At 58.1% G+C, this 25,288-nt stretch overlaps 1 protein-coding gene across 18 annotated transcripts in view; it reads right to left on the reverse strand.

Moving 5' to 3' along the window:
* NCOR2 (nuclear receptor corepressor 2) overlaps positions 1-25,288 on the reverse strand; it is a 232,076-nt gene that overhangs the window by 5,171 nt on the left and 201,617 nt on the right. For 12 of the 18 annotated variants that reach the window (XM_065904616.1, XM_065904620.1, XM_065904624.1 and 9 more), the window contains 21 exons: positions 24,088-24,227; positions 23,302-23,404; positions 22,992-23,096; positions 22,590-22,693; positions 19,362-19,512; positions 16,639-16,779; positions 16,193-16,279; positions 15,279-15,577; positions 13,160-13,514; positions 11,824-12,045; positions 10,998-11,249; positions 9,959-10,108; positions 9,673-9,822; positions 9,364-9,577; positions 6,386-6,813; positions 4,972-5,121; positions 4,677-4,822; positions 3,982-4,175; positions 2,959-3,108; positions 2,201-2,349; positions 760-813 (listed from right to left, as the gene is read on the reverse strand). In XM_065904616.1, coding sequence (XP_065760688.1) covers positions 760-813; positions 2,201-2,349; positions 2,959-3,108; positions 3,982-4,175; positions 4,677-4,822; positions 4,972-5,121; positions 6,386-6,813; positions 9,364-9,577; positions 9,673-9,822; positions 9,959-10,108; positions 10,998-11,249; positions 11,824-12,045; positions 13,160-13,514; positions 15,279-15,577; positions 16,193-16,279; positions 16,639-16,779; positions 19,362-19,512; positions 22,590-22,693; positions 22,992-23,096; positions 23,302-23,404; positions 24,088-24,227 — 3,744 coding nt within the window. Of the gene's footprint in view, positions 1-759; positions 814-2,200; positions 2,350-2,958; positions 3,109-3,981; positions 4,176-4,676; positions 4,823-4,971; positions 5,122-6,271; positions 6,814-9,363; positions 9,578-9,672; positions 9,823-9,958; positions 10,109-10,997; positions 11,250-11,823; positions 12,046-13,159; positions 13,515-15,278; positions 15,578-16,192; positions 16,280-16,638; positions 16,780-19,361; positions 19,513-22,589; positions 22,694-22,991; positions 23,097-23,301; positions 23,405-24,087; positions 24,228-25,288 lie in introns of all 18 variants that reach the window. The other 6 variants (XM_065904627.1, XM_065904628.1, XM_065904631.1 and 3 more) reach the window with 3 other exon arrangements.

Raw genomic sequence — 25,288 nt, forward strand, 5'->3', positions numbered from 1 at the left:
ATGCTCCCACTCTGGCAGAGGGTCAGCCCCATCTGCTCTGGGCTCAGTCGTTTCATACCAGACACAAGGCCCTTCCCCAAGGCCCCACCCAGTCCTACAGAGGCAGCAGAAATGCACAGTGTGGCCCCTACTGGAGGCTGGGGGATTCAACCCCAAGGGCCTCCAACACCTCATAGAAGGCTTAAGTTTCAGCTTAAAAACACATGTGGGTTTTACACTCCACTCAGAACATATCTGCAGTGTTCCCCTAGCCTTCTGGCTGGTATTTTCAAGTAAAACTGATGCTCTATCTATATAAAATGCCCACCTGGGCCCCGAAGGCAGCCTGTATGCACACAGGCTCACTCTCCATCCACAGACTCGAGTCTCCATCTGAGACCCCAACAGACAAGCCGGGTAAGTTTCTGGACAGTTGTGTGTGATTCTAACACTGTCCTAAATGCACCAGGAGACCTTGAAATTGAACTCCAAATAGAAACTCGTTGCAGACCTCCCCCCTCCCCTGCCTCCGGCCTTTTATGTGCATCTGTATCCCCACCGCAAGGTTTGTTTAGACCAGAGGAGGGGACGCACTTGAACGGAGAAAGGCCCCTTGTCACCACAGTTATAGCTGGTGTGGGGCCCAGAGACTTCCATGACCTCATCCCTGAGTCTCCCCCTGGGTCCAGACACCCAGTGTGACCTCCCCAGGGCGCACAGTGACGGGGGTGGGGTGGGAGGACAGGCACAGGTCTGGCGGTCCCCAGGATGGATGGTTACCTGCTCCGGTGATGGCCGGCATGTTGAAGATCTCCGTCCCCGGCTGGCCGATATCTGGAGGGAGACAATAAGGAGGGTAAGGGCGACGGGCCCACAGATCCTGGAAATCATCTGCCCCGTCCCCCTCACCCCACATCCCAACCACCTGCCCCGCTCCCATCTGGTCTAGGCAAGGTGCGCCAGCTGGGAGCTTGTGCAACGTGGCAGGGATAGTCTCGGTCTATGGGATTCTCCTGGCAACAATACTAGAGTGGGTTGCCATGCCTTCCTCCAAGGGATCTTCCCGACCCAGGGATCGAACTTGTGTCTGTTGATATCTACCTGCATTGGCAGGTGGATTCTTTACCACTAGCACCATCTGGGGCAGCATTTGAGAGTCTGTATTTCTCTCTGTATTATGTATGGCAGCCTGTCATACATAACACCGCGCTTGGCTATGTCTCCAGTCTTGGAAGCTTGACTACCCTGTGTGTGTACGCTAAGTTGCTCAGTCATGTCTGACTCTTTGCGACCTCATGGCCTGTAGCTCTTCAGGCTCCTCTGTCCATGGGATTCTCCTACAAATGGACCCTGAGGGCTTGTGTGGAGGTTCTAGCACAGCTAGAGGGGAGCACAGAGCTACTGATACACCCTTGACCAAAGAGGGGGAAGGCCATCCTCTTCAACTGAGCGCACAGCTCTGGGAGGCACACGCATGGAGCAGTGCGGGAGGAAGGGGCCACCCGCCAGCCAGCCAGGTCAGCCGAATCAACGCTGGTGATCAATGGGGTGACAGAGGTCACAGCCAGATGGCCTTGACATCTGAGATTTTGCATTCTGAGTCAGCTCTCGGGGACTGCTCACCTGCTGGCCGGTGCATGGCACTTGACAAGGTTCTGGATTTAACAGCCTGGGCCAGGGACTGTCTGTAGGGTTTTAACACCAGCCCCAGAAAGAGAAAAGGCTCTGCAAGGCCCTTGAGCTCCCCCCAACTAAAGAGCTCTTTGAGGCTGAAGATGTGAGGACCCTTCATTCATTGCTTTACCGGCTCATAGGTTCTCTTAAGCATCTGTGACGGGCCAAGCGCTATGCTAATAGAGGTGGGGAGCTGAGCTAGGACTGACATCCAGGAACCACATAAATAGAGAAAAATCACAAATGTGAGGAACACTGTGAATGGGAGACACACGGAGTCCTGTATGAGCATGACTCCAATCTCTGGAGCCCAGCGTGAACTGGCCCATTCATGCAAATATTCCCCAAGAACTCCCTGTATGCTGAAAATCATCCTGGGCACAGCATTCTGTGCCACCAGATACCTACAGTAAAGAGAGACCACCCCAGGCTCCTTGAACACGAGGTGATGGGCCAGTGGGAGAGGTGGTCGGCAGGTCCACCCGGCCAAGCTGGCCCCCAGCCCCACCCCCGTCACCCCGCTCCTGGGGAGGGGTAGGCCTCTTACTGTATTCTGGCTCGTTCCGGTTGTGGGTGTTCAGCTTCTTATTGATCTCCTGTTTCTTAGATTTGACCATGGCCGAGTTGCTCTCGGTCAGCTTGCTGAAGAATGCTGGCGGCTGGCTGGTGTTGCCTGGAGATTTGGAGCCCATCCTGCTGTGAGGATCAGACACCCCAGGTCAGTTCACTTGGGGCTGTTTGCACACCCTTGATGACAGGGTGCTCACCACCTGAGCCGCCTTAGAAATTCAGAATGATGCTTCTCCCACCCCCAAACCTGCTTCCTTGGTCTCTTAGGGACCATGTCTCCTGAAATCCCCCATCCATGGGCTCAGGGTATCTCTGGAGAGCCTCAGCTGCCCTGGTGGGCCATACCTGTCTGCCTGCCACAGCCAGACGCCCAGAAAAGGGCTTGGGGAACCAAAATGGGCTCAGATCACACCTTCCCCTGAGATCAGGGGGCTTTTTTCTCTGCCTCCATCCCTGGGCCCCAGCTTGGTCCAACACATTTAATTATTTAAATCTCAGATCCTCAAATGTCGGCAACAGGGGCCCAGCCTGAGCTGACAGACCCCAGCCCAAGACTCTGGAAGTTGCCATGGAGGTCTCCCAAGTTTCGACCTTGTTTAGTAGGTCTGAGGTCCTCAGTTGCACCCCGAAGCCCTTGTCAAGCCCCCAACTGCACAGCAGTGGACCGAGGCCACAGGTGGGCAAGGGCCGTATTCCTGAGCACCCGGGGAAGGGGAGGGGCCGCCAAGAAGATACCTGGGCTCCATCTGCTCCCCGTCCCGGTACAGCAGTGGGTACATGGTGCCCCGAGGATGCCCGGGCTCCACCATACCCTCCGGCGGGGACACAGGTTCAATACCATCCTCGCTGCTGCCCAGGGCTGACGTCTTGCTTGGCTCTGGAGACCTGGGTGGAGAGAGGGTCCCAGCAGTGGTCAGAGCTCTGAGCTCTCTCTCTCGAAGCGGGTGCACCCCTCCCTCCACTCCCCTGCCAAGCCCTGCCTCACTCTAAACCAGCGCTTAGCACCCTTTATTTTCCTGTAAAGGGTCAGATAGTAAATATTTCAGGAGTGATGGGCCAACTGTGGTCTTGGCTGTGCTCTTCTTTGTTTAAAAAGAATAACCCTTTAAAAATGTATAACCGTCTTCAGCTCACAGACTGTGCAAGAACAGGCTATGGGCGGGATCTGGCCCCCGTGGGTGGCACTTTGTTGAACCTCTGGTGCACCCCCATGCCAGGGACCCCAGTATTCCTCCAAAGACATCCGGCCATCTCCTTTCCTCTGTGCGCCACCCGGAGTGGCTCCCTCATCCTAGTGGAGGGCCCTCAGGGGGGCCCTCCCCTCTTCCCTCCTCTCTGACCGGGGGCCCCTAGGGGTAACCAGGAGTGCAAAGTGCATGTGTGCCTGATAGGAGGCTGCTCTCACATCACACAGCTCTGCTTCGAATCCCAGCTCCTCCACTTACTGGCTGTGTCCCTGTGGGCAAGTGAGCTCACTGTTCCATGCCTCAGTTTCTTCATCTGTGAAATGGGGTAACTAACACTGCCTACACTTCCTGAGGCTGTGGTGAGGATCCTGGTTGATGTGTGTGAAGGGTTTAGCTCAGTGCCGGGAATCCCCACAGAGTGTGGTGCACATATCAGCTAGCGGTCCAGTTGCTCTGTGACCTTGAGCCAACTCCCCGAGTTCCCTGAGCTTCACCCTTCCCGCAGCAGAAACCTAACGAAGCTCCTCGGTGGGGACTGGCAAGGGGCACCCTGTCTCCCACCCCTGCTCACCTCTTGCCCCCTTCACTGTGGGGTGAGCCACGGGCCTGGGCACCGTGGTCCGGGGGTGGGAGGTAGAGGTCGCTGGGTGGGCGGCGAAGGTCCAGGACGGGGCAGCTGGCTCCGGGGAAGGAGTAGAGGGGGGCGGGGAGGGGCGTGCTGAGCTGCTGCGGGTGGTGCCGCGTGTAGTCCTGCGTGATGACCTCCTGCAGGCCAAGGGTCGGGGAGACGTGAAGGGTCAGGTGCCAGCCAGCTGCCAGAACCTTCCAGATAGGGTGAGGGCTGAGCTGAGCTTTGAGGGCAGAACCCTGGGGTGTGGTCCTCGGCTCCCCAGGAGCTTTGGGCCTGCCTATAGCAGCACAATGCCCCCAGGTGCATGGGGTGAGGCCAGAGGTCCCCAACTGGGCCCCGAGACGGGTCCGATTCAACTGGCCAGCGTGTGTGAGGTATGGATCGTGGATGGGCTTGTACACCTGATGCCCCATCAGTGGAGGAGGAGGGGGGACAGCTACAGCACCTGGGTTGGAGACGACTCTGGGACCCCCAGCATGACGTGCCCTTGCCAACCCCCAGATCCTTGGTTCGCCGCCCACCCCCACCCAGGACTCAGTTTACCCATCAGAGGACGTGTGGGACCCCCTCCCCTCCCTTTCTCGGGACCTAGTCCCGCCCCAGGTGCAAAGGCAACGGCGAGGCGGGGTAGTTACACTGATATGCTGCGCCAGGGTGACCACCCGCTGGTGACCTTTGACCCCCGGGGTGGTCTGCAGCAGCGGGCTGGACGAGGGCTGGCTCTCGGGCAGCGGCCGCAGGTGTGGGAGGTGTGCCGCCTCGCCGCTGAGCTTCCCCGGGCCTGCGGGCAGAGCAGGGCTGGTCAGGGTGGGCAAGGCCAGTGCCCGCCCCCGGGGCTGCCGTCCTCAGATCCCGGCTTTGCCCTTTGAGCTGAGACTTCACCACCTCCGAGGGCCTCGGCCTCCCCGTCTGTGCGGGGCGGGACCCCACCTGGCTGCTTGTGCCGCAGGTCTCCCTCCAGGTGGCTCTTGTCGAGCTCCTCCAGGTGCTTGGGGAGCCCCTTGTCGTGGGTCAGGCTGGGCGAGCTCACGGGGCTCACGGGCTCCACCCCGTCGGGGCTGTAGCTGCCGCCGTGGTAACCTGCAGCCGGGCGAGGCCCCGAGTCAGGCCAAAGCCAGGGCCAGGGCTGCCCTTCCCAGCCTGCCCCTCCACGCTGGACGGGTTCCCCTGGGCCAGAGGTAGGGAAGATTTGGGCGGATGGAGAGCGGGAGTGAGCCGGCTTGAGGGCTGCTGGCCAGCCACCAAGGGTGGGGACATGTCCGGAAAGGAGGGCGAGACAGTACTGCAGAGAGAGGTGGATGGAGAAGGCAGAGAACGAGACACACAGGCAGACAGGTGGAGGGAGATGGAGAGAGACCCAGGGAGAGTGAGGGACGGACAGCAACAAGGTGGGGAAAGGGGGACCGGGGACAGACCCAGCCGGCGGGGGCGGGGGTGGGGATGAGATGGGGCAGGATGAGTCTCGGGGAAGGGAGTGTAGAGGCAGCGGATGGGTGGTGAGGGTGTGAGGTCAGTGTGGTGGCGAGTGACACTCAGATCGCAGGGTAACCCCCCACCACAGCCCCCTCTCCAGCACAGAGGAGCCCTGAGCTGGGGCTGGAGGTGGGAGACAGGCACAGAAGACTCTTCTCTTCCCCAGGGAAGCTGGCTGGTGGGTCGGCAAAGGAGACACAGGGCCAGAGCATCCCCAAGACCCCCTCACAACCTGGGCAGAGGACGCAGGGGCCAGATTCCCACTCCTCCTGGGAAGTGGGGGTTGCTCCTCTTTCCTCCCGGACTGTCCCCCCACACTGTACGCCTCGGGGGCAGTGGGGCAGGGTGGGGGAGGCATCCTCCAAACCACACACAGCAGCAGGCAAAGGCGTGGGCCTGCGCCCCTCCGCAGCCCCGCTCCCCAGACAAAGGTGCAAAGGGAGAGATGAGAGGCGCGGCTGGAATCAAAATCACAGATCCATTCATTAAAGGAAAAAAAAGCGAAAATCCAAAAGAAAAAAGAAAAATCATGATAAAAACGATGTGCAAATGATGAAGTGCTTCCCTCTCCAATCAGAGGGGTGGGTAGGCGCAGCTTGAGGAATCATCAGAGCGTGCAATCGACGAAGACGAGTTTCAAAACAAAATACCAAAACCAACGAAAAATGGGGGGAAGGGGAAAAATAAAAAGCAGAGATCTGAAAATATCTTTAGGCCACAAGACGGGGTGGGTGGGCGACGGGGCCGGAAGTCTTACCATCGCGAGGGGAGTCGTTGGCCAGCGAACCTCCTTCTCGCGGCCCTTTATCGTGAGCAATTTGACGCATGATTATCGCGTCTATGAAGGTGGCCGCTGTCAGGGTGGTCTTACCCAGAGAACGGAGTTCCAATTCCTGGATGGAAAAGGGTTTACTTTGAGTCTTTTCCCGGTGCAGGTCCGCGGCTGAAGCGGGGGGCGCCGGCTGGTCCGGGCTGGTGTGGTGGGACGCGAGGCTCTTCGCTGGGGCGCGGGCGATGGCCGCGTGGCCGGAGCCGGGGGGCGCCAGGGGCCGGGGCTCGGAGCCCTTGCCGGGGGAGGAAGCGGGCTCCAGCCCGGCGCGGGCTGGAGGCTTGGTGAGGAACGTGTGGCCAGCGTCCACGCGGGGCCGCTCGGGCCGGGCGACCCGAGGGGCCTCCTTAGGCAGCAAGACAGGCTCCATGAGGGTGGGGTAGACCCCATCGAGGGTGCCGCCCAGCGGGCAGTGGGTGGCGGGTGGGAATGTGGCAGCTGGGCGGACAGGCGAGGAGGTGGAGGTGGACCTGGGGGAGGAGAGAGGGAGGGTCAGCAGCTGGAGCCACAGCTGGGGCCCTTGAGGCCGAGGCAGGGTCACTCCCTCACTTTGACACCCTGAGGGGTTGCCACTGCCCGGAATAGCTCCCACATTCCCCAGAATGAACCCTCCCAACTGTGGCCTGCGAGACCCCATGCCACAGGGCCTCACCTACTCCATCCCTCCATTCATCTACCCATCCATCCATCTATCCACCCATCCATCCATCTACCCATCCATCCATTCATCTACCCATCCATCCATTCATCCATCCACCCACCCATCCATCCATCCATCCATCCATCCACCCATCCATCCATCCATCCACCCATCCACCCATCCATCTACCCACTCATCCACCCATCCATCCATTCATCCATGCACCCATCCATCCATCTATTCACCCATCCACCCATCCATCCATTCATTCATCCATCATCCCATCAACCCAAAACCTCTTACTGAGCACCTACTATGTCAGGCACTGTTCTAGACACCAGGGATACGACTGTGCACAAAACAGTCAAAAGTGCCTTATGTTCTAGGTGAGGAGACACATTACATACAGGCTTATATAATAATATGATAAGTTAAAGTTCTATTATTGTGGCAATTGCTTGAAGGTAATGATTCTGGGTAGAAAACAAGCAAACAGCAAGGGAGCTCTCAGGCATGAGTAGTGGGGTGTCTCTCAGAGGGGCTGGCATATGACCCAGAGAGGAAGTGAGCGAGCCCCGTGAAGGATCAGAACACCAAGGGCAGAGGCCCTGAGAGTGGGTCAGGGTGGGTGGTTAGAGGAAAGGGCAGGGGTGCCCAGTACTTCCACCTCAGCCACCAGGGGCCACACAGGGCTCCTTGCTGTCTTCTCTGCCCAGAGTGCTCTCCTCACTCCAATGGGGCTGAAGCTGGCTACTCGAGACTCCCATGCCTCTTCCTTCAGGCAGCCTTCCCTGATTGCTACCTTGGTCTAGACCATTAGCCCTAAGAGGGCAGGGCTTGCATCACCATGTCCCCCATACCCAGTACAGGGCAGGAGACCCACTGCAAGCCCACCGGGAGGAAGAAATGCACAAATGCACTCACTCTGACCTTCAAGGGCTAGTGTAATTATCCCCATGCTGCAGATGAGGAAAGAGGCTTGGGCATGAGCTAGCCCGACTCTATCTCTCGTTGGCCTCTCTCTCTAGTCCAAGACTTCCATGAGGAAGTCTTTCACTAACCCTCACCCTCAAGGGTCTTCCTCAGCCGCCACTGGGGAAGGCCTTGATGTTCCTGCTCCAGCTTCTCACCGGCTGTTGCTGGTGGGAGCTCATGTCTGGGCACCCTGCTCTTAAGAGTCAGGTGCTCCTGTTCTGTGTAACTGCTAAGACCTGACTCGGAGGACACCAAGACGATGCTTCTGGTAAATGATGCTATCACTTTTTTGTAATTGGAATTGTGGTGGGGAGGGTGTGATTTAGAGCAGCCAAGTGCGGGGACACTTGCACAAAGGGACGCTTCATTTTGGAAGAAGCAGCTGCCTCCACACAGGTCCCTGGGCAGGGAGGGGCCCTGGGGAAACTCCTGCCCCCCATCAGGCAGCTCAGCCCACAGGCCTTGGGCAGCAGTAGGAGGTGGGTCACCAGCGGGGACTCGGGCCTGTTGTGATAGGAAGTGGACTCCGGGAACCAAACACATCTGGGACCTCTGCAGGTTCTCCAGTCTCCAGGGAACCTCTGGACTTTGTCCAGATAAGAGGCATCCGATCTCCTCCTCCCTGTGGGGCTCTGCTGAATCCCTGGAGGAGTGGGAAAGCCTTTCCTCAAAGCCCTCACCCTGTCTCTCCCTCTCTGCTCCACAGACTCCATTCCCAAACTCGACAACCTACTCAGCTAGTTACCTATCCACCCACCCAACTCACCATCCACCTACTCATCCATCTACCTACCCAACCCCCATCCACCTACAAAACTCATCACCTCTCCACCTCCCTATCTTCCCACCCACCCACCTACTACCTAACCAAACCCTAATCCATTCCTCCACTTACCCAACTCATCATCTACCTATTCACCCATCTACCCTCCATTCACCTACCTACCCATCCACCTACCTACTTACCCATCTAACCATCCAATTACTCACCCTCCCATCTATTCATCCACCTATTCACCTAGTTCTAACCATCAGTCCATTCATCCACCCACTGTCATCTACCTATCTACCCACCCACCTATCCATTCATCTAGTCTGCCATCCATCCATCTACCACTGACCCACCTATGCACCTACCTACTCACCTGTCATCCATTCACTTATCCATCCACATAAGCAAATAATATCCACTTATCCAAATCTATTACTACCCATCCATCTAACCAAATCACCCAACAATTTACCTCTTCACCCACCTCTCTGCCCACCCATTACTCACCCTCCCATTTATTCCTGGATCTACTGGTACCCTTGCACATCTCTCCTCCTGTATCCAGAGACCAGCACCCCTCTCCCAGCCCCTCTTCCATGGGACTGTCCCCTCCCCCGTGCCAACCTGGCCCACCTCAGGACCGTGGGCGTGCTAGGCTCCACGGAGGTGATGATGCTCTTCATGCCCGTGTTGTGCAGCACGCTGGGCCTCTGCTGGATGGCGTCCTGGGTCCGCGGTGAGATGGGCGAGTGCTGGTGGGCGTGGGAGTGGGAGGCGGGGCGGCTGCTGCTGCTGCCCCCACCCCCGCCGCTGCCGCCGCCACCGCCACCGCTGCTCTGCTCCGTACCTGGGGGAGACGAGCTGTGCTATCAGAGGCCTGGAGCGGCTGCGAGGACCCTGCCCTCACCCCCGGGGCGCGGGCTGGGGGCTCGGCCGGCCTACCCGGTCTCCAGATGGGCGCGTGCTCCACCGTGGTGGTGGATGTGAGGATGGACTTCTCCCGCTCGCGTTCGCGCTCCCGATCACGCTCCCGTTCCCGCTCCCTCTCGGTAGAGGACGTGGTGGTGGGTTTTGTCAAGTGAGTCGGGCCTCCTGGAAACCCAAAGGCCTGCGGCTCAGCCCCAGGGACAGGAAGCCCCCCGCCACCACCCCGACTCATCTTCCGGGATGGAACAGAGAGGGCAAGGCGTCTGCCTGAGGACACCCAGCACTGGGGTGGGGGCGTCACCTGGGGAGAGCGGAGAGCTGCTGAGCCGGCTGCTGAAGTGCTGGGGCGCGGTGGGGAGGTAGGCGAGGCGGTCCATGGCGGTGGCCGGCGTGCCTGGCGTGGGGGGCACCAGCACAGGCAGATGTGGCACTTGAGACAGGTCGATGATGCCTGTGGGAGAGGAGGCGGGGCAGGGGGCTGCAGCCACGCGCGGAGGAGAGCAGCCAGGCTAGGCTGCCTGCTCGCCGGACAGCTCCCCCCCAGCGGAGCTCCGCGCACCCTGAGAAGCAGCACTGCTGGGTGCTCCTCCTCGGTCCGCGCCCTAGGTCTGAATGCCAGCTGCTCGGAGCCCCTCCTCCCTTTGCTCCCAAGTCCTGAAGCAGACATGGCTTGCAGGTGGCGCCACTGCATACACTGCTATGCCCCTTTTGCCTGTGACCCAAGGCCCTCAGTTGCTTGTATTCAACCCCCACTGTTTGAAATGCCTAGTGGGACCAGTTTTAACAACTGGAGCCTAACTAGAACTTGGCTGTTCCGAAAGAACATTCCGGAAGTGTTTCTAGAAAGTGTAATAGTCATGTGCAAAGTAGCCACGGGCTGGTTGCTCATCAAGGGAACAAGAAGTTCAAACCGCCTTACATTTTCATGTGTTTTTTTAAGGACACCAACAGGACACAGGCACATGCACAGCCTGTGTGTGACCCAGGGTGCAACCACACGCAACTCTAAACCACGGGCGGTGTGGTGGTGAAGACGTGGGCTTTCATTGCCGTGGACCTGGGTTTGATCCCTGGTCGGGGAGCTAAGATCCCACAAGCTGTGAGGTGTGGCCAAAATATATTAATGTTAAAATAAACCACGCGCTGGGTCTGTGTGTGCTCTCAGCACGCTGACACCCCCAGGGCCTCTTAAGGTGACCACTTTCGGCAAGGACAGGTGTAGAGGTGTGGGCACACACGTGTCCTGTGCTTTCAGGAACCTAGGAAGACCAGGGATAAGGCCGATTCTGGGCAGAGGGTTCTGCCTGCCCGTGTGCCTGGCAGCGCCCCGCCCCACCCACCTCGCGGGCCGGTGGCGTAGTTGAGGGCCAGCGAGGACTCTCGGGGCGACAGGCCCCTCAGCATGTCGGCTCGCTGGGCCATGGCGGTGGCCGCGTTGTGGTGCATCTGCTGCGAGGTGATGTAGTCGTTGATGATTGTCTGGCGGTTCTCCAGCGCCGCCGTGTCGGGGTAGCCGCGGATGAGGTAAGGCGGGTACAGGTGTGGGTAGGTGGGGTTGGGGGCCAGGTGCCGGGGCAGGTAATAGGCAGCGGCTGCCAGGAGAAGGGGAATAAGTTCAGGCTGGCTCACACCTCGGCTGGGAATGCCCTTCTGCCTGTCTTAATGCCTCCGCAGCTTCTCCCTAACACCCCCACAAAACAGAATTGAGAGCCTTGAAGCAGAAAAACCTTTGCTCCCCAACATAACAAGAGTGCGCCTCTTATTGATAATATTCTTGGGATTAGAATTCACCCAAACACAGGGGATTCGAAATGTGTATCACAAAAATACCTAAGGGCTGTGTCTTTTCACACAGATTTTCAGATCATGTCTGTTGGGGAACACACACCCTTGAGCCCTCTTTTGATACATTTGCAATTTTCAAGGTGCTGGTAGGTCTCACAGAAAAAGAAAACCATTGAACAAATGTTTAACCCAGCATGACCCTGAGACCCTCCAAGAGAAATTCTTTCTCACCTCAACTGCTGACATGACTGCAATGTTGGGTCCCTCCCTCCCTCTGCCCTGCATGCCTCAGTTTCCCCTTCTAGTGGAGCCTAGTTGATGCCTGAGGAGCCCTTGGGCTGACAATGATGCTACAGGGCTCCCTGGGTCTGGGACAATTACCTGCATCCAGAGGGATCCCTCGGGGTATGGAGGTGGGGTCGAAGGCCAGCGGGATGTGGCCGCGGTACAGGTCCACGCCGCTCACCCCCCGGAGCAGGTGCTCATAGGGCGAGATGGGGTGGGGGTGGTGCTCGGGCACGCTGCTGTGCGGGGACTTGGCAATCTCCCGGGGCGTGGATGTCAGCTTTCGGTCCTGGGATGCCTTGCTGGACGAGAGACTGCCTGTGGGGATGAGCCAAGTGCGGATGGCATCAGACCTCAGACACCGGTGTCCCACCCCCTACATGGGGGCTGCTGGAGCTAGTGCTTACGGGAAATCATTTGAGGGGAGGGTCTCTGGGGTTCCAGGAACCAGGGCTCTTCATCCTGGTTGCCTTCATCCATTTGCCTCAGTTCATTTTTCCTTTTACTTACTCATTCACCCATTTGCTTCTGCTTTTTATTCTTTTTAAAAAGCTCATCCATTCTTCTCTTCCTTTTTCTGCTCATTCATTTAATCAACCAAAAATATTTATCATGTGTCTATGATAAGCCTAGTACTTTCTAAGAGCTGGGGCTCCCCCACCAAACAAAACAGGAAAGTCTAGGCACCCATGGGGCTGACATTCATTGTAGGAGGCAGATGATCAACTAGTCATCAAAAAAGAATTTCAAAGTAATAAATGCTCTGAAGAAAAATTTAAACTGTGACTGAATGTGACCAGAATAGTGAAGGGGGAGGGTGACCATAAAAAACCTCCCTGACGATGTGACATTTGAACAGAGTCCTGAAGGGCAAAAAGAAACCAGTTAGGTAAAGATCTGAAGGGGGGAGGGTGCATTTCAGGCACAGGGAAACTGCATGTGCAAAGGTCCTGAGCAAAGAGAGCTGAGTGAGGTCAAGTAACAGAGATAAAGCCGTGAGATGGAAAGGGTGGAGCTGGATCCTGCACGGCCATGGCAGAAAACTGTGTTTGTTTTTTTTAATCCCCTGAAGATCAGTGAGAAGTCACTAGAAAGATTTAAGCAGACCAGTGGCATAACTGATGTAAATATTTCAAAAAAGTATTCTGGCTGCCGTTTTGGGGAGCAGATTATAGCAGCACAAGAGAGTAGTCAGGGAAGCCAGGTGGACTGGAGGCGGCAGAGAGATGAGAATTCTGAGGATGGTTTGGAGGCAGAACCCACAGGTTTGGCAGGTGGGCTGGATGTGGTGGCCCTGAGGATGCTCCTGAGCTAAGGAGTGGACGACGGTGAGGCAGTTCTCGGAGACTGGAGCCCACGGCGGCCCCGCCCCGCCCCGCCCTCACCCCACCCCCGCCCGCGCCCGCCCCTCCTTGCGCCCCGCCCCACGCACCCTCCTGCAGGCGCGGGGTGGGCTCCCGTGTGGTCACTGGTGACCCGCGGGGTAGGTGACCGGCGAAGGGCGCCGCGTGGTCCTCGTAGGTCAGGGGGCTCTGTCGCGGCTTTCCCAGCTCAGGCACGATGACCGGAGCCCCCCGGGTGATGGAGCCCCCCGAGCTGCTGACGGCACCCGACCGGCTCTTCAGGCTCTCCTCGTAGCAGGCGCGCTCCAGCGCCCGGGTGTCGGCCATCACGTCCAGTGGGTGCACTGTCGGGAACGTCCGGCCTGGACTGCCGATGATGGAGCGCACGTCGTGCTTTTTGGAGCCAGTGGAGGACGTGCTGGTGTCATACTTGAGCGGGGTGCCCTGGGGGAGGGCGGGGAGGGAAGCGGGGGTGTGACCACCAGGCACAACCTCTCTGAGCCTCAGTTTCTGTGCTATGAAATGGGAGGGACATCTCACGCGTCGGAGGCAGGGGTGCAGGGCTTTGCTAAGCCTAAGATGAGCCCACCTGTCCGCCCCTGGCCCCCAGAGTCACCTTGGGGGCTGCAGAAGCGGGCACAAAGTGCAGAGGTCAGCCCTTCCTGGAGCAAGTGGGGGACCCTCGGCTGGCCCTTGGGGTTTGCTGGAAAGAAACTTAACACCCCCCATGAGGGCAAATGCCTTCTTCCCATCAGTCTGGGACCCTCCCTGACCCAACCAAAGCCAAGCCAGAAAATCCAGCCGTAAAATCCAGTTCCACCACCCTGAAGTTCAAGTCTCAGAGGTCAGGGCTGAGGTTATGTCTGCTCTTGGGCCAGAAAGGGCAGCTGAAGGAACAGGGATCATGGATGAGACTGCAACCCAGCTGCCTAGAAGAAGACCCCACCCTGTCTAAGCAGGCCTGGGAAACCCAGGGGGCAGTAAGAGAACTCTGTTTTTATTCAGGAATGTTTTACTTATTTTCTTAAGAAGGGGAAATGCCCTCATTTTAGAATCAGACTGGCCTCCCTTTTGGATTTATGGTGAACTCTCGCCAGTGACTCCACAACTGCCCGGAGGCTGAGCACCAAAGCTGACCCCTGGCCTTCGATGCCCCTCCTACCGCTCCTGCCTTCTCCCGAGGCACTCTTGAGCCTTGACTCAACTGTGATGCACTCTGGACACCTCCCTACCACCCTCTCAGCCATGCAGGCCCCCATGGATCTCATTCTCCTTCCTGGTTCACATCTCTGACCCTTGAAGAGACAGTGGCCCTTAGGTCCTCTAAGGGACCAGCTCCTCACAGAGTCAGAGTTCATCTTCCCCTTCCAGGCTGGGGCTTCTGGGGGGCCCAGTGCCACAGGCAGTGGTTAGTTGCAGGGGTGGAGTGGGGATGCAACCTGGTGGAGGAGGCCAAGACGCAAAGATGCTACAGATGTAAGGACATCTGGATTTGAGATTCACAATGGCCATTTACTTGCTGTGTGACCCCAGACAAGTTGCTTAACCTCTCTGAAACTGTTTACTCACCGCTAAAATGAGGACACCTCACAACACTGTTGTGAGGGTTACATAAGTCATGATGCCAAATTCTCAGGCAGCAAGCACCTGGCTCACACTTAGGGTGCAATCAAGCTTTATTACACCTAGCTCTGGGCTTTCAGCAAGCTTCTTGACCTCTCTGGGCCTCAGTTTTTCCATCTGAAGAATGGGGGTGATGGGTATGACTTCGTGCTCAGATGCTTCAGTTGTGTCCAACTCTTTGTGACCCTATGAACTATAGCCTGCAAGGGTCCTCTGTTCATGGGATTCTCTAGGCAAGAATACTGGAGTGGGTTGCCATGCCCTTCTCCAGGGGATCTTCCCAGTCCAGGGATCAAACCCATGTCTCCTGCGTCTCCTGCATTGCAGGTGGATTCTTTACCCACTGAGTCCCGTGGGAAGCCTGAGTGTGACTCTCTCCTGGACTGTAAATACAACTGAATGAGGTCATGAGTATAATACAAATCCCCTGCTATGGCCCCTGGAACGGATGTAATGACAGGTCAGTAGTGAGCAGCTGTGTGACCTTGGGTATGGCACTCAACAAGTCCGGGCTTCAGTCTCCCCATTTGTAGGGACCAGAGCCATGCCTATCGGTATCCTCTGCCCCGACCTTGGCCCCCGTACCTGCGTGATGGAGCCCTCCTTGAGCGGCCGGGGGGCCAGGGGCAGCTCGGGCGTGCGCCGCAGCTCCTCCCGTGGAATCTCGTGGATGGAGCGGCCGGCCTCCTTCACCGTCGCCACCAGGCCCTCGTGGGCCGGCTTCAGCTTCAGGGGACCCAGGGCCTCCAAGGGCCGGGCCTTGTAGGCCTCAGCCAGGTCCCGAGGGGGCGGAGGCGGCGGTGGCGGCGTGCCCTCGCGCTTCAGGAGCTTGGCCTCCCGGCGCTGGTAGTCTTCCTGGGCCTCCACGTAGGACCGTGGGATCCCTGCCAGGGAGGAGGGGGCGCTGACCCGCGTGCACTTGCCTCCCACCTTGGTCATCCTAACCTGGGGCCTCCACACTGGCAGATTCTGAAGCCTGACTACCTGGGTTCAAGTTCTTACTTGCTGTGTGAACTTGACCTCTCTGAGCCTCAACTTCTTCATATGTAGAATGGGAATATTAACTGAAGCACCTCACCAAGTCATTCACATTCAGTGGGACGATACAGATACAAAGCATGTTAAAAAGCATCTGGCTTGTTGACCAGCCAGGAGAACGTGGGTGTCTTCCTTTTGGAGGCTGTTCCATAAGATGATGAACAGAGAGCACTTGGGGTAGCACCCAGCCCAGAGCACAAGAGATGCTCAGTAAATGACAGAGTGAAGGGTGATGGGTAGTAGTTTGCTTTCAATTTTTGTTTTCATGCCTTACTCTGCCCTTCAACCTACACCTGTACCTGTCATGTACATGTGTGTTACACACCTTCCCTGGGTGCTCACGGCACGGCACTCTGGCCTGCCTCCCCTCCCCTGCCCATCTTGACTGTAAACCCGAGGGCTTGTTGCAGCCACCACGAGGGTGTGGTGGCTGGGCACGCAGGGAGCAGGGGGCAGCGTACCTTGCGTGATGGAGCCTCGGATATGGTGCTGCTCTTTGAGGTGGTGGGGGCTGTGTCGCTCAGGCGGGATGGCGCGGCCCATGAGACCTGGAGGGGGCGGGCGACAGCATCGTCTCAGGGTTCCCTGACCCAGCCTTGGGCAGTGACCGGCCAGAGTCTACAGCCCCCGCCTCCCTCCAGCCACCCAGTCCCCGAGATAATGGTGGGGCTGGTGGTGGCGACAGAGGACCCAGCTGGCAAGCGGCCCCTTTTCTAGGCCCTGTGCTACCTCCAGATGGAGCCTCAGAAACACCCAGCCTCAGTTTTCCTTTCTGTAAAGTCAGGATAACTATTCCCACACTCCGTCCAGGGGGAGCTGATGTAACCCAGCAAGTGGGGAAGCCCCCAGGGCAGGTCCTATGGCCCCCGCTCCACCCCCAGAGTAGGGAGCTGGGCAGGGCACACACCTTCGATGCTGGCTGAGGAGATGGCCCGGCTGACGCGGCCCTCCATCATGTCGTAGGTGCGCTTGGGGGCGGCCGTCTCGTGGGGAGGGCCCGAGCTGCTCCTCCCGTCCTCCTTGGAGCACTGGGACACGGACATGCCACCTGGAAACCAGACCACGCTCACGATGCGGGGCAGCCCCCGGGAAACTGTGTACAGAGCCCAGTACCAGCAAACTGGCAGGGCCGGAAGGCAACAGCAGCTCAAACAGACCATCATCACGAGGGCCCGTCGGTCCCATGGCTGAGCCGGGCCCAGCTGAGCCTTCCCGCAGGAACCCCCAGCCGGCAGTCTAGCCCAGGGCCTGCTCTGCTGGTTGGTAGGTCTGAACCTTTGACTGTCCACGGGCATGTGAGTCTGTGCACAAACGAGCACTCGTGGGAGTGGACATGTGACGTGAACAGGCGGAACCACATGCACGCGAGCAAGGATGCACCAGCAAAGTGTGAACACGCAGGGTTGGCATAACCATCTGTGTGTGTCAATGTGGGTCTGTGTGTGTGTGTGCACATGTGTGACACTGTGTGTGCGCGTACCTGTCCACTGTGAACAAAGTGAGGCCACGTGCAAAAAACTATGTGCATCTGTGTCCACATGGGGGGAGTGTGTGTCTGGTTGGAGGTGGGAGGGACAAGGAGGGTCCACAGCACAGGTGGCCTCATCAGGCCAGTTTGAGTCCAGAGGGCGGGCACATCAGGCTGTGCACACGGGTGCCCTACAGGCCAAGGGTCTGAGCAGCTTGAGGAGGGGGGCCCTGAGGAGGCCACGGTTTGGTCTTGCCCATTGGGCTGGGGGCTTCTGAGTCGGCCTCTCCTTCCAGGGGTGGTGGAGTCCACAGGTATCAGAAGCAAGTCCCGCACGCCCCAGGCCGGCCCCTTAGGATAAAGGGCGCCCTGGCTCTCACGGATTTCCATCACGACCCCGAGGGATCCTCAGAGCAGGAGCTCCTCCACGAGCTTACAAACTAGTGGCCAGCAGATAGACGGTATTGCCCCTCCTAATTTTTCTCAAAATTGATTGCTGATGTTCAAACACCAGCATATGTCAGATAAAAATGCAGAGATCAGAAGTCTGGCTGGCGAGCTCGCACTTGTTACAGGGCGACAATCAGCTGTCGGAGAACAGAGGCAGGGGCCCCTGTAGACACGGCCATCACTCTCAGGGTTGCCACAGTCTCCTCCCCGCCATCTACCGCCTGCCACTGGCTCACTAGTCCCCAGGCCCCAGGAAGCACATGAGAAATGAAAAGACTTGACAGACACCCGTTCTACGGAGGCTAAACCTAAGGCCTGTAGGGTCTCAAGAACTGATCTGGAGGCCTGAGCCGAGATGCCACCCAGGCGTCCCTGCTCACAACACCTCGACTGCCTCTCCATCCGCCCTTCCCAGGGCCCCTGGCCACCTCCCAGGGCACTCAGCTGGGTAGCAAGGTTGGCACAGAATGCAGCTGACAGCCTGTCCCCAAGGCGGTCTCCACCACTTGGCAGCAGAGAGAGGCAAGTGCCTGAGTCCCACGGTACCACCTCCGCGTCCCAGGACATGGGGGGCCGTGGGGGCTGGGGGCTGGGCCGGTGGAGGCGGATAGTGAGGAAAAAACACCCGCCCATTATAGCAGAAGCAATTTGCAGCCCTATAGCTGCCAGCGACTGAGAGGGGCGCCCATTAGCGGCTTTTATCTCTGCACCCCTGGGTGCCTGAGGCTGCCAGGAAATTGACATCCCAGCCCTTGATTCCCTTAATTCCTTCCAGGCAGGGCTCCTGGGTGGGGAAGCAGAACCCAGGGAGGGTGAGTAGAGTGAGGAGCACTGAAGTGGGGGGCCCAGGGTGTAAGGGGGTGGTGTGTCACTGGTTACCACCCCTGCCTGCCACCCTCGTGCCGTCAATCAGAGTGCCAGGAGTGCTGGGCCAGAGGCCGAGGGGTGTGAGCTGGGGGCTTCTGCTCCCTGGGTCTGTTCCCCCACTCACAAGGCTGGCCATAAGTCTGCTTCCTAAACTGTAAAGAACTAGGCAGAGGTGGGAGGCAGCTAAGGCCCATCTTCACCTGCTCTGACTTACACACCTACAGGGACAGGGAGGTCACCACCTCTCTGATTGTGCTTCCTGGTGTCACCTCAGCCCTGCCTCGCGAGGAACTCACCTCAATGGGCCAAAGACTCCCCACCCCCGTCCCAGGGCTCCTGTTCTCTGAGGGGTACAGAAGAACCATTGGACACCACTGCACCTCAGCTCCCACATCTGTAAAATGGGAAGACAGTCCCTCACCTCAGCTCTCAACCACACACAGCTGATAGGAAGGCAACACACTCCCCCAGACTTGTTTTCTGAAGACAACTGACTGCCCTTTAAGCCCAACCATGTTTTCTGGAACCTTCTCTCTTGACCAGCTCCAGAAACACCAAAGTCTGGGGTTTGGTGAATAAGTCACAGTGGATACAGACAGGTTTAATGACAACATTAACAAGGTGACTTCCTATTTGCACCTGGGGAGGGGGGGGTTGTCCTGAGAGCCTTCTGAGGGAGGCTTCATCTGCTGGACCCCCAGTAAACACCAGAACCACCACCTCCAGGTCCCCATTGGTCCTCTACCTCGGGAGTCCTTGCTGGACATCAAAGAGCCCTGAATGGGATGGCCTGGCCAGCCCCCGCCCGCCCACCAGCTTCTCACAGCCATGGCGGCATCACTCACCCTCGTAGGATAGCACGTGGCCCTTCTTGCCCTCGTAGATGACGTGGCCCTTGGGGAGCCCATCCTCCCGGCTGCGGTCCAAGCGGCTCGGGCTGTCCTCACCGATGATCCTGGTGATGGTTCCCTTGTACAGGACATCGGCCGGCGTGCCCTGGGGGTGCGGAGGTGGGGTGAGCACCTGCAGGCTCTGGCCAGGGACCGCACCCCACCCCCCCGCTCGCCAGACATGACCCAGGATGTGTACACGTGTGCCTTCCAAATCCACACAGGCACACATGTGTATATCACTGCATACGTGTTCATACACATGCGGCTTCAAAAGGGAAGGCAGAAGGAATTCCCTGGCGGTCCAGCAGTTAGGACTCCATGCTTTCACTGCCAGCACCCAGGTTCAATTCCTGGTCGAGGAACTAAGATCCCGCAAGCTGCCATGTGACCAAGGGAAAAAAGACAAAATGGGGGAGGCAGAGCCCTCCAGAACACAACCACACTGAATAAACATCAATGATACTAATAATGAGATCTGAACCCTGTGCAGGTATCGACTCATTTAACCCTGGTAACAGCCCTGAGTCAGGTACTACTGTGCCTGTTTCAGTTGAGGAAACCAAGGCACCAGGTAGCTTCGCCCAGGGTCCCCTGGCTAAACAGAGGCAGAGCCAGGCTGGGAACACAGGCAGTCTGGTCCCGGGTCTGTGCTTCTACTTGTACCATGCTAGTTGTACTTTCTCAGAGCCTGGATGCTGGGATGTCAGTCCACGTGCCTGTGACGGGTCGCTCCCCAAACGAGAATAGGGACACATCAAGGCGGGACACCAGAGATCTGAGCTCTGACACAGGGTTTCTCAGCCTCGGCACTGTGACCTGCGGTGCCAGATGCTTCCTGTGGTGGGGGCCATCCTGGGAGCTGCAGGACACTCAGCAGCGCCCCCTACCCGGCACCCTGGGCTCTACCCACTAGACGCCATGTGATCCCCTCAACCTGCCCCTCCAGATGTGACAATCAGAGACGCCCCCAGACACTGCCCAGTGTCCCCTGGGGGATAAAATTGCCCCCGTCAGGAACTACGGCCTTAGAGGGAGTGCGCTTCCTATTGAGGGGTGTATTCAGGCAGAGAGAAGATAGCCCCATGGGGTAGCATCCTGCCTTGGGTGACTTCCAAGAACATGAGTGTGGGGGTCGGAATATGAATCTGGAGTCAGACTGCTGGATGGCAAACAGCAGCTTTACCAACAAGTTGCCGTGTGACCTTCATCAAGTCACTTTGCCTCTCTGAAGCCTCAGTCTGTACATCTGCAAAACAGACACAATCTCTGTCTACGATTCTCAAAGGCACTTGGCACAGACAAGCTGTCTCCAGATCAAGACGTCTCTCTTCTCTTTCTATGAATCCAAGAGCCGATTCAGAGATGTGAGTCTGACCGTGTGCCAAGCCTGGGACTGGTGCCCTTCGAGTCTCCCCATGGGAGCATCTCTGCCAAGAAACATCCTTCTGTGGGGTAAGGGCAACAACTGGCACCCCCTGGGCTTTTATCCCAAATCCTGGTCTTCAAGGAGGAGAAAAACGAAATGCCTTAACTCCAGACAGGTCTCCCCAGATGTCTCAAAGCAGGCACCCTAGATAGGATCCCCTGGTCACACTTTAGAAGACTTGGGCACAACCAGCGTAGAATAAACGGGCTTCGGTTTGGGTGACAGTCCAGGGGTGGGCAGTCACCTCTCTCCTCTCTCCTCTGCACAGGGCAGAGAAGCCAACTGCAAGCCATCAGGAAAGGCCTCTCCTCTATGTGTGTACAAGTTTGTGTATGGGTGTGTTTATGAACGTGTGAGTCTGTGTGTTTTTGTTTCCTGCACAGATTTCATCACCACCTGGTCAAAAGGCTGTGGGAAAGTCTGACCCTCACATGTTTGGCAGCTGCCACCCTCTGCCAACAAGCATCACAGGGGTGTGAATGACCGACAAGGCTCGGGTCACGGCCACCTGGAAAGCAGAGGCCGATGGATGCCCAGGCACTTCAGATGTCAACCTTTAATCCCAAACCACTCTATGAGAATGACTCAGCAGGACTTCCCTGGCTGTCCGCTGGTTAAGACTCTGCACTTCAAACGCAGGGGGTGCAGGTTCAATCCCTGGTTGGGGAGTTAAGATCCCACATGCCAAAAAAAAAAAAAAAAGTGATTTAAGAATCCCTACTCTGTATGAGTACTGATACTGAAGCTCCAATACTTTGGCCACCTGATGCAAAAAGCCGACTCATTAAAAAAGACCCTGATGCTGGGAAAGATTCAAGGCAAAAGGAGAAGAGGGTGACAGACGGTGAGATGGTTAAATGGCATCGCTGATTCAATGAACATGAGCTTGGGCAAACTCCGGGAGATAGTGAGGGCCAGGGAGGCCTGGTGTGTGTGCCTGCTGCATTCCATGGGGTTGCAAAAAGTCAGACACAACTGAACGACTCAACAGTAACAACTTAGTATGAGAATGACTCAGCGAGAGACATTTTTACCAAAGGGGTTTCAAAACTGACTCAGGGGCCGTCGGTCGCCCGCCTGGGTGAGTGTGCGGCAGGGTTGCAACTTGAGTGTCTGTGGCCTGCCTTTGGCCCTGGGTACCTGGCAGCTGCCTTTGTAAGCTGGTGATTTCAAAACTGACAGGTCTTAGAGAAACATGAAGCCTGAGGGCACCCCCTCCGTGGTGTGATCTGAGGCCTCTGTGGTGCAAAGACACCTCACTGTCAGAGCCTGCAGCCTGAAGTTTCATCATTAAGACACGTGTGGGAGGGGGTGATCTTCCCCGGGCCCGGAATGCTGTTCCCTGAGGTTCCTGCAGGGCTCACACCTCTGAGTGGTCTCCCCCAGCTCCCCTGTCTATGTGGCCTCAGCAGCAGTGTTGCACTCAAAGTCTGAAATCCCCACTCAAGTTTTCACCTGACTGCCTCCCTCCGCTACCCTGCCAGCTCCTCGGGGCGGGGGGGGTGTGGGTGGGGGGAGCCTCGAGCCTTTTGCTCAGCACCTTAAATGCCTGGCTCCCAGGAGAGAAGATGAACGCTCACAGAACAAGCGGGTACCCCCAAGAAGCCACCCCATCCACTGGGGCGGGGGCCACGCAGGGATGCTGGAGGGGAATGGGTGGGCTGCCCACTGCTTTGTCCACAATCGGGGCCACGTCCAGAATGCCGCCTGCGAGTCCCACCCTGGACCCGCACGCTGTGGCCCCAGACACCTACGTGGGTGATGGAGCCGCGGTACGTGATGGGGCTCTCAGAGGGGACCCGCGTGCTGGGGGTGCCCTTGGTGATGCTTCCGCCTGGAACCGAGCCCAGAGACGTCCCTGGAAGACAGGAGACACAGGGCTTAGAGGTGGGCCCAGAGCCACCCCGAATATGCTCCTGGTGACCTGCAAGTTCCACCCCCTTCAGTCGCGGTGTCTCAATGCAGAGTCCCCCTGCCCCTAAATGGAGAGAAAGACACTTGGGAAGAGAGGCTGCCAGACCCTCCGGGAGCTGACACTTCTCAGCAGGTTTTGGATAAGGGGTCCCATTCCTGTCTCGACCCTCCCCAGGATGGAGGGGCAGCCGCAGGGATGAGGGCAAGACACTGGGCCTCATACCCAGCTCCCACGCCCTCACCTCTCAGGACGGACGTCTCCTGGGCCGTAGGCACCCCCAGGCTCTCGGGGGGTCCGGCCTGGCCCCGTGGGGACAGCTGCTCCTGCTTCACTCCGCTGAACGGTGCTGGGGATGGGCAAGAGCGGTGAGCAGAGCCACAGGGCAGGGATTTGGAGGCATGGCCCCCCTCCCCGCCCTACCCAGGGGCTGGAGGTCCTCCCCGCCATGCTCGGTCCAGAATCCCAAAGGCCAAATTGCCCTCCCTCGCCCCCTGACACAAAGGGTGGGAGACGAGCCCCGGCCGTCGAGGTTGGGGGCCCTGGATCCTTACCCAGCTTCTTGGGGTCCATGGCGAGGGGCAGCCCCATGGCGATGGGGCCCACAGGGGCCTTGGCGTGCTCTGAGTACGGGACGTGGAGCTGCACCGACATTCCCTGTGGGGGCAGAGGTCATGGGTCCCAGAGGCTTCAACCAGGGCTTCCCGACACCCGCTTTCACGAGAGTGCAAGAGGAGGGGAAACTTGGGACCACACACGGGTCAGAGAGGAGAGGCCTGGGGCTCAAGTCCCGGCCCCGCTGTCCCTCTGAGCGACTGGGGACAAGTCGCTGCCTATCCTGAGCCTCGGGGCCCTCACCTGTGCGGTGGCCAGCATGACCTGGTTTAAAGGAAGTGGTGCCCACGAGCATCTGGGCAAAGCAGAAGCCTTTCCCCTGCCCTACAACCCACGGCAGCAGGTCAGGGAGACGAAGGGGCAGGTAGACCAAGGCTGTGCACGTGCTGGTGCTGGATGTCTAGTGAGCGTGCTCTTCTGTTTCACAGGGAGGCGCAGCGAGGTTAGGTAACTTGCCCAAGGCCGCACAGTCTGGATGCAGCGCCCCTGCTCTTGAATGCCCCATGGGGTGACCTCCCAAGGTCCTGAGGCATGGGGCAGACTGCAGCCAGCTTGGACCCAGCCACTTGGGTGCCTGGCCCCCCAACCAGACACCATCGGTCCCAGTGACCTCCTCCCCCTCCAAGTGTACAGATGGAAAGGCCAAACCCCTGAAAGAGGAAGGGGCTGTTCTCTGGGCACCATCTGGCATGGGTGTTTCTGGGGGGCTGGCCCTCCCACCTCACCTGGGAGATGGCCCCCATTTGCCTCTCGAGGACGCTGGGGTGCTTGGTGGAGGAGATGAGGGGCGGTGGGTTGGAGATGGTGGGTGGCCGTGGCAGGACGGGCCGGGCGCTGTCGTGGAGGCCCAGGGGCAGCGGGTGACCTGCAGGGCACACATCTGTCCTTCACGGGGCTCCGGAGCAGTGAGAGACAGCCCCCGGGGCCACTCCCCATCCTGTCCCTGTCCTGTCCAGGGGAGTGCCTGTCCACACCTGCCCCCCAATGCTCCTCTCCCACCTCTGCTCTGATGAGCTGTCTGCATCCTTGGTTCAGACACCACTACTTCCACCCACCCCACCTCCCTCCATCCACCCCACCTCCAGGCCCTGGACCAGGTCCCTCCACTCTCCCCAGACTCCTTAACTGGTCTCTTCATCCCTCCTTTACCCTCCAATAGTTCATTTCCCTCACAGGAACCAAAAGGATCTTTTTCAAAGTCTACTGGCTCACCTGCTCCCCCCGCCTCCCCTGCTGTGAACCTTCCATGGCTCCCCACTGCCTTCAGGGTAAGATCTTAGCCTGTGACACAGCTTTCACGTTCGCCTGACCTTGTGGGTGTGGTCTCCCCAGGCTCACCGGGAACCGCGCTTCCACCATGGCAGTCTGATTCAGTGTCTCAAGCTTCGCCTGCTCTTTCCTGCCTCTGGACCTTTGCACATGCTGTTCCCACTGCCTGGCATACCCTTCCCTGTTTTTTTGGCTCTTTTGGCTCACTCTTCCTGCAAGATCAGCTCTGCTGAGGATGACCTTTGCTAAGTAAAGTCCTTATCCACCTCAAGCTGTGCCCCTTTGATGACTGGTAGGGCCCAGCAGGACTGGGAACCTCAAGAAGGATCTAAATCCAGCCTGACTATATTTGTAAGCCAAAGTTGTCTCCTCCCCTCCTTACACCTTTCTCTCGACTTGCTCATTCTCCAGCTCTAAGTCACTGGTGGGAGTTGGTACTCCCACTCCAAATCTGCCTCTCTCATCATCAGCTTAAGCACCTCCTTTGGCTCCCTAGTACCAGTGCTTCCACTGTCATCCTGGAGAGTCCTCAAACTTCAACAGAGCCCCCTTTCCCTTCATTGACCAGACCATCTCTCCCATCAGGACCCGTCAGACTCTGAGATCCTTCTGCATGCAGTTCCAAGCAGTGCCCAGTGTTTGGTGGGTGATTGGTGG

Source organism: Muntiacus reevesi, chromosome 13 (assembly GCF_963930625.1).
Source record: "Muntiacus reevesi chromosome 13, mMunRee1.1, whole genome shotgun sequence".
In the NCBI taxonomy this organism is placed as follows: domain Eukaryota; kingdom Metazoa; phylum Chordata; class Mammalia; order Artiodactyla; family Cervidae; genus Muntiacus; species Muntiacus reevesi.